Source organism: Calliphora vicina, chromosome 3 (assembly GCF_958450345.1).
Source record: "Calliphora vicina chromosome 3, idCalVici1.1, whole genome shotgun sequence".
Classification (NCBI taxonomy): Eukaryota; Metazoa; Arthropoda; class Insecta; order Diptera; family Calliphoridae; genus Calliphora; species Calliphora vicina.
Window position 1 is genome coordinate 86314722 of NC_088782.1, and position 9156 is coordinate 86323877.

The following is a 9156-nucleotide window of genomic DNA, read 5'->3' on the forward strand; positions in this document are numbered from 1 at the left end:
GAAGAGAAACAAATTTTGCGTTAAATACTCATCGAGCTGCATTCCATTACAACAGGACAATTGATTACAGTGCAGACCATTCCGTTGCTATTGGTTCGATGAGCGTTGTGTGCCCACATTGTAAGGCATTGAAATATAAAAATGAAACTCCTGGATTGTGTTGCGCAAGTGGCAAAGTGAAATTGACACCGTTGATTCCACCACCAGAGCCATTGCGCTCATTGGTTTCTGGAACAGGGGCTCATTCTAAGCATTTCCTGACACAAATCCAGAATTACAACAATTGTTTCCAAATGACTTCATTTGGCGCAACAAATGTGATTCGGGATAATTTCTTGCCTACTTTCAAGGTAATTTCACTACTTACAGCATTTTATTTTGTTTACTTATGTAAATTAAACATTACAGATTCAAGACCAAATATATCATCGAGCAGGTTCGCTATTGCCAGTTCCGGGTGCTGACTATAAATTTCTGCAGATTTACTTCATGGGCAATGCTCCACAAGAAGTAGAACAGCGTTGTGCATACAACGGTTCGGTAAAAAGACCAATTTGTTGAGCAACTGCAAACCTTTTTCCATCAAAACAATCAATTGATTGCATTGTTCAAAACCGCACTAGACCGCATGCCCTCTGATAATCACAAAACTGTTATCAGAGCCGACAAGACTCCTACGGGAGAACACGCAAGACGTTTCAATGCACCAACAATTGATGATGTCGCCATTGTCGTCGTTGATGAAAATTTGGAATCCCGTGATATCGTTCTACATCGACGAAATAATCAGCAGCAGCGTGTGTACGAAACGCACTGATCATATGATGCGTTACAATATCCAATCATATTTTGGCAAGGTGAAGACGGTTACAGGTGAATATCAAATCTATATTTTCTCTATTATAAGATTAATTAATTTTATTGACGCGAAAATTAATGTACAGGCGCTGAAACAAACAAAAAAGTAAGTACAATGAACTATTATGCATTTCGACTGATGGTTCGTGAAAATGAGGACAATCACATATTGAAATGTCGTCGTCTTTTCCACCAATAAGCTGTAGATATGTATGTAAAAATAGAAACAGAAAGATTGACATTCATTAGATTGAACCAGAAAAAACTGCGTTCCGAAGAGTACATACACCTTCGAGATGCCATAAATGTGGACGGAAACGCACACAATATCGGCCGGATGACGATACTCCCAGCAACGTACGTCGGAAGTCCGCGCCATGAATATGCTCAGGATGCCATAACCTACGATCGACACTACGGTACAGCAGATTTATTCATAACATTCACTTGCAATCCACAGTGGATAGAAATTCGGCAAGAATTATTTCCTGGCCAATCACCCATCGATCGCCATGACGTCACCGCGAGAGTCTTCAAACAAAAATTAAAATCACTGATGGATTTCATTGTGAAGTATCGCGTGTTCGGCGAGACGCGATGCTGGATGTATTCAGTAGAGTGGCAGAAACGCGGACTTCCACAAGCACATATCCTCATTTGGTTGATTGAGAAGATAAGACCGAGTGAAATCGATGATGTGATATCAGCTGAAATTCCTGATGAAGTAGAAGATCCAGGCTTGCACGAGGTTGTTACTAAAAACATGATTCATGGTCCCTGTGGATCATTAAATATCCTTTCTCCGTGTATGGTCGACGGCAAATGTTCGAAGCGTTTTCCACGACCATTAGTAGCTGAGACAATTACCGGAAATGATGGTTACCCACTGTATCGTCGCCGTTCAACTGCGGACTATGGAAGATCAACAATGGTGAAATTGAATCAGCAGGACATTCAAATTGATAACCGTTGGATTGTTCCGTAATCGCCACTATTCTCCAAAACATTCAAAGCACATATCAACGTCGAATCTTGCCATACCGTGAAATCCATCAAATAACTGCAAATATGTGACCAAAGGTAGTGACATGGCTGTGATTGGAGTTAGTGCGGAGAATTCCATCGATGAAGTCACTCAATTCCAAAAGGAATTTGGCGCATTTTTTCATTTACCATTTGTTCATGTTGGAGTTATTAAACTGGTACTTCCACCCTTGGTTGCCCGTCATAAGTAGTGCCACATTCATCCTTGTGAACTAACCTTGAGAGGGCGCTAGTTTTAATCATATACTATTTTCAAGTTATAACTTCTCGTTAAGTTTTTTATATTTTTTAACATTCGTTGCTTGAACTTTGTAAAGTAAAGTTAAATTTTCTTAAATTTGAATTATGTATATCGAATCGGTTTTTAATTTGATAATAAAAACCTAAATATTGTACAACTAAAGGTGCATAAAAAGAAAGGAAAGTGTTTTCTTTTACAATAAAAACATACAATTTGTTGTGTCTAAAATCAACCCTCTTTTTTATAGTTTTATCAAGTTGTTTGGAAATTTGATAGAAACTTTTACAGGTCCCACAAAAAACTGTGAAAGCTAAATTGGTGGCTTAACATTTGGTCCTTCGAACCGGATATTTTGGTGGGACACATTTTGTGGAAATATAGAAAGAGGTGATATTTAATTTTATTTGTTTAATATTTTGGTTAGAATATAAAATTCTACCAAAAACAAAACATTTATTTTGTTAGTCGTACATCAATAAGGTAATGTAGTGTTATCTGCATTATCAATGGTGGTTTGTGTATTAGCTAAAAGTAAATCAGTATTTTTATCAACACTAAACAAAGGAAGTGTCTTGAGTGTCGTACTGTTTTTAGCTCAACAACACTGGCTTCATATGACAGATGTCAATATTTTGACGTTTTGATTACTTGTATATAAATAAAAGAAGAAAAAAATTCGCACAGCATGTGCCAATAATTAACTTGTGCTTAAAATATAATTAATTAAAAGTAAAAAACAAACAGAAAATACAAATACAAACAGAAAATACAAAAAGCTGTAAATACAATTTTTATGCTGAATTTATAAAGGAAAAACTTTAGTGGAAACCATCAAACATCAAACCTATCTCAACCAAAAAGAAAACCAGTCACGCAATCAGCCAGGCCAACCATCCAGTCAACATCAACATCTTTCGGACTGTAGATTTTCTACGTTTGGGAAAAGTATCGTATTGTTTAGATCCTAATAAACCGGTACTGGCGGAGATAAAGGGCACATTAAAAAGTGTGTTGTTTAACGTTGGCATTTAATTGAAAAATTCTGGTGCATTTGTTTTTTTATTTTATTTTTTAATAGATTCGAAAAAATAATAATTGAGATATCATTTTTCATTCTTATATCTTTGGTTGGTTGTTTTTGTCTATTTGCTAAAGTAAAGTATAAAAATAGTAAATCATATAACAAAAAAGAAAAAAACTAGTTTTAGTTTTTAGCATTGGAAGAAATATAAACAATAATAACAACAACAAGAACAGTGTCAACAAAAGCGGCATTCCTATTGGACTTTTCCAGCCGGCAATTCGGTTTCAATGTTCAAGTGGTAAGCCTAAATGTTAATCATTTTCTTTAGTTGCATTGGTTTTTTTTTAAATTAAGAATCGCTTAACCTTCGCTTTACCAAAGGTTTTTTATGTACATGGTTTACCAATACCCACCCGGGGACACTACACTTCTATAAATATATGCGACGAACAAAATTTTAAAAAATTGAAAAAACCTTATAAAAAGTTTAAAATGTTCTATTAAATTCTATAGAACTCTAGAATTTGTTCAGTGAGTACAAATTTCATATAAATCGAAACAAAATTAAAAAAAAATATTAAACCAATAAAATCGATGTGGTCACCCGGGTGGGTATTGGTAAAGCGAAGGTTAAAACAGGTTTATAAACCATTATTAGGCAGACCTTTATAAATCATATTTATAAACATTTAATAGCTTAAAATATAATTTATAAACAGATTTTAAGTGTACAAATTTAAAAATTTTTAAATTACGTAATTTTAAACCGAATTTTAAGCATTCTTTTTGCCTTTAAAGGAACATTTTTATAAATTCGGAATAATATATGAGAATATTGGAATTACTAAACATAATTTTAACTACGCAAAGGAATAAGTTCCTTTGATTTGTTTTATATTCCTCCGGCATTAAAGCTAAAGGTTTTTTAACAAATTTGTTTTTTTTTGTTTAATCTACAATCTTTTTCTGAATAACATCATAAAATTATAAGTCTTTTTTCTTGGTGTTGGGAAATTTTGATTTTCAAGTAAAACTTTTTGTGTTTTCACTACAATTTTTTAAACTTTTTGTGAACATTTTTAAGGTTTTGCTTTATTTGTTGAAATAAATTATTGGAAATTTGTTTCAGAGTGTTTATTTAAGTTTCTGGCAACTTTTTAGAGAAACAAACAAGTTGCTTTTAGATTTTCGTTTACGTTTTTGGAAAATTTTCGTAAATAAAGACATTTTTTAAAACTTATTGTGTAATTTTAAGAATTTTTACTCTTTGTGTTGAGATTTCTTGTTTTGTTTTTTTTTTTTAATTTCTATAATTTTTGAAACTTTTGTGAAGCAATAGTGTTTCATTTAAAGTTTTTGGTGTTTTCACTACGATTTTGGATTTCTAGACCTATTGTTAATATTTCTTGGTTGGTTCTTTTTGAAACTTCGAAAATTTTTGGACTTTTTTGAAACAATAGTGTTTCTATTAAGTTTTTGGTATTATTGAGAAGGAAACGAGTCTCTTTTTATAGTATTTTTTGATATTAATTTGTCGGCAGCGTTATTTCTCGAATTTGAGAAAGATTATAACGAAATGCCACAAGAAGATAAGAACTCATTTACTGTAGACATTCAGAAGGAAGAATTTAAATCTTTATGGGAGAAGGTAAAAGTTGCCTATGAGGTTTTTATTACAAGTAAATCCATGTTAGATTCTGATGATCATTGTGATGAAGCAAAACAACTTTTTAAAGAATGTAGATTGGCCTACATTACTGTGGCTGCACTAATGGGTGAGCTGTCGCAATCCTTTGTTAATAAATCGATTCATACCTCTACTCAGTATGGGCAAGGATCTGGCGAAGCTTCAGCTACTGTGGTGAATAATAGAACAAGCCATCATATGAAATTGCCACCATGCACGATGGAGGTTTTTAAAGGCGATTATAAATCATGGCCATCTTTTCGGGATATGTTCACCGCAGTTTACATTAATTGTGATGATCTAACTGGCATTGAAAAATTGTTTTATTTGAGACAGTTTACTTCTGGTGAATCACTGGAAATTGTTAAAGATTCCCCATTGACAAATGAAGGATTTACAAACGTATGGAAGAATTTAACTGAGGCTTATGAAAACAAGAGGATTTTAGCGAATAGCCAACTAAAAATTCTATTTAATCTTGTGCCCGTTAAAACTGAAACTTCAAAAGAGATAAAAAGGCTACAAAGGGATATAAATAATTGCATTTCTGTCCTAAATTTACACGGCATAGATATTTCGACTTGGGACCCAATTTTTGTATATCTTTGTTCCATAAATTTGCCTGTTCTTACATTGTCATTATGGGAACAAAATGTAAGAAATAAAAAGGAGATTCCTAAATGGTCTCAAATGGACGCATTTTTAACCGATCGTTTTCAGTCTTTGGAAACAGTTTTTGACATAAGGAATGTTGGTCAAATAAAGACAGATTTGGAGAATTCTGGACATTCTTCTAGAAATAAATCGACAAGAGATTATTTGCAAACAAGAAATTTTCTGGTGAAAGGGTTAGAACTTTTCAAGCAAAGGTCTCGAAACAATCCTGTGCTCTGTGTTCAATGAACCATCTATTAACCCTTTAGTGCATATTGTTGCCAATTCTACATTCCAGTTCCACTTATTTTTAGACGAATATAAGCTTGATACTAATTCAGATTCTAATTCGGAAAAATCAAATGGAGTACAAAAAGTTTCATCTAAATAAATTCTAAATCAAACTAAAGGAAATAAAATAAATAAAAATCAACTAAATATTTGATACTTTATAGAAAAATAAATGTAAAAATCATGCATTGTGTTCAAAGTTTGTTGAAATGAATCCCGGGGAAAGGTTTTTGGTGGTTAAGAAAAACAATCTCTGTATCAATTGTTTAGGTAGTGGCCATAAATTGTATAGTTGTGGTAGTAAATATGGTTGTTTAATATGTAAATTGAAACATAATACTATGTTACACCGGGAAATTACGAGCTCATCGAATAGTGATAGTAGCCAAGAAAGACAAGTACCAGTCAAGCAGCGACACAGAGTCAAGCAATCCAAAATTGTTTTGCAACTGCCAAACCACAAGTTTTATTGGGAACGGCATGGTAACTATTTTATCCCGTGGTGAAGTTTTTTCTGCTAGAGCTTTGATTGATTCTGGTTCTCATGCTACTTTCATTTCGGAAAGACTGCAGAAAAAGCTTAATTTGCCTATTAGTAACATCAGCGCTAAAGTATCTGGATTGAATGATGCATTAGCAGGATCTGTTCAGAAACAATGTTCGTTTGTTCTGGGCTCTGTTAAAGATTCATGTTTTAGATTGGAGACAAATGGTCTTGTTTTGCCAAAATTAACTGGTAAACTACCCGTGGATTCAGTGGACGTGTCCAAGTTCTCCTTATCGGATTTAGAACTAGCAGATCCAAATTTTGCAAAAAGTTGTCATAATTGATATTTTGATTGGTGGTGATAACTATCCTAGAATTATGCTCAATGGTGTTAGGAAAAATTTAATATGGAATTTGATGGCTCAAGAAACCCATTTTGGTTGGATTTTGACGGGTCCCCTTTCTAGTCTTACTGGACAAGAAGTTTACACCACTGCCGTTTCATATTACACGGATGTCAGTTTGGACAAACAGCTTGAGAAATTTTGGACTTTGGAAGAGCCACCACAATTTTCTTCAATTACGCCTGAAGATAAATATTGTGAAGATCATTTCAAAAGAAATGTGAGAAGAACTCCTCAGGGACGATATATGGTTTCGTTACCGTTCAAACCACAATATGTATATCACAATATGATATTTAGGGCATTCGCCACACCATGCAGTTTTTAAACCTGAAAGCTCTTCAACAAAAGTAAGAGTGGTTTTTAATGCTTCTGCCCGCAGTTCTTCTGGCTTAATCCTTAATGACATTTTGTACCCTGGACCAATTTTACAAAATGATTTGATGTTGTTGATAACAACATGGCGCTTTTATCGGTATGTTTTTAATGGTGATATTGAGAAAATGTATCGCCAAATTTTAGTTGATCCTAAAGAAACAAAATTGCAGAGAATTGTGTTCCGCAGAAAATCGAGTGAAGATTTAAAAGAGTATGAGTTGAAACCCGTTACTTTCGGTGTTAATTGTGCACCTTTTTTGGCAATTAGAACGTTGCTTCAATTAGCTGAAGGAGAAGAAGAAGATAAATGGCCCTTAGCATCCAAAATTTTACGACACATGATGTATGTGGACGATGCTTTGGCAGGAGCGCATGAACTTTCTTTAGCTGTAAAAGCTCGCGATCAACTTATCTTAGCTTTGTCATCCGCTGGGGTTTCTATGAGGAAATGGACATCAAATAATGAGCGAATTCTTCAAGGTATTTCGAAAGAAGATCTTTTGAATGAAAATTTTTTGGAAATTAATGACGAAAGCGTAGCTAAAACTTTGGGTATACGGTGGAATGCGAAAACTGACAGATTTTATTTTTCCACTTCCGCAATCTCTTCTAAAGAAAGATTTACAAAAAGGGAGATCTTATCCACTATTGCTAAGCTTTTCGATCCAGCTGGATGGTTAGGACCAATAGTAATAACAGCAAAAATACTAATGCAACAAATATGGAGCGAAAAAACTAAATGGGATGATGATATTTCAGAGGCTGCCTTAATAAAATTGACACAATTTATTTGTACACTGCGTATAGTTAAGCTAAACGGACGTGTTTTTTTCTATCTCCGCAAATATCTCGTTTTTTTATGATATTGACTGCTAAAAATAAATTAAATATAAAAAAAAGAATATATATATCTTTAACGCGAATGGACGCGAAATTATATTTAAATATACAATCGTTTTTTGATTAAGTCATAAAATATAATATTAAAAGTGCCAATTAAAGTTATCTTTTATTATTTTCGTTCTGGTGTTTGTTTTCTTTTTTCCACCAATAAAGAGCACAAGTGCAAAAAAATAAACAGAGAATACTCTTTATGAGTTTCTCAAGTGGTAATCATAGTGAGCGCAGGCTTAGCATGAACGGCAGAAATGCATATGTGTTTGTGAATGTTGAAGAAAATTCGAAAGAAAACAAAAATACAAGAGTTGATGACAGCTTGTATTTGACCGCCAAACAAAGTGATCGAGCTCGTTCATTATCCCCCGCTTTGTTTACGAAAGGTGTTTGTACAACAAAAGAAAATTTGCCGTTGACAGCTGTTGATGGAAATATGGTAACCAAAAGAAAACTTTTAGTAGCGCCTGAAGGTATGCTAAATAATTCACCCCCTAAAACAAAAACCTGCACAGTAAGTATAAACCCAATTAACCATAGTACGGGAGCAATACCTAAAAATGTTCAGCCCAAATATAGTGCACAAATCCAAGTGGGAATTGATAGGTACATTACCGTACTGAAAAGAGGACGCAGCCCAAGATCCTCAAAAATCGCATCAACCGCAAAAATTCCTAAAGATAGGGAAATTGATAGGAAAACTACCGAAAACAGATTTTCTATTTTGAAAAATGAAGCAGCTGACCACCCAACATTACCCAAGTCGTCCAAACCCCCTCCTATTTATTTGAGAGAGCAAAATTCGAATGCTCTAATTAAGAATTTAATCTCGTTGGTCGGAGAAAATTCTTTTTACGTTGTACCTTTTAAGCGAGGTAACATAAGCGAGACTAAGATACAGGTAAATCACGAATTTGAAAACAATAAACAAAGTTTATACACATACCAATTGAAGAGTAGCAAAGGGCTTCAAATTGTTATTAAGGGTATTGACTCTTGTGTAGATCCTGAAGATATAAAGGCTGCTTTGGAACATAACAAGTTTAAAATAAAAAATGTAGTCAACATTAGAAATCGCGAGAAAATTCCCCAACCAATGTTTAGAGTTGAACTAGAACCAGGTGATGTTAATCTCAAGAAAAATGAAACACACCCAATTTACAATTTAAAATATTTATTGCATCGTAAAATTAC

General features: G+C 33.7%; 1 protein-coding gene across 1 annotated transcript; it reads left to right on the forward strand.

The window, feature by feature from the left end:
* The first annotated feature begins 1195 nt into the window (after positions 1 to 1195).
* On the forward strand, positions 1196 to 1843 carry LOC135955604 (uncharacterized). Its single transcript, XM_065505958.1, has one exon. It carries the CDS (start codon positions 1196 to 1198, stop codon positions 1841 to 1843), a length of 648 nt encoding a protein of 215 aa, XP_065362030.1.
* The last annotated feature ends 7313 nt before the right edge of the window (positions 1844 to 9156 follow it).

Excerpts from the sequence above, each read along its gene's own strand:
- LOC135955604 (XM_065505958.1), top strand. The coding sequence starts at position 1,196 with ATGACGATACTCCCAGCAACGTACGTCGGAAGTCCGCGCCATGAATAT.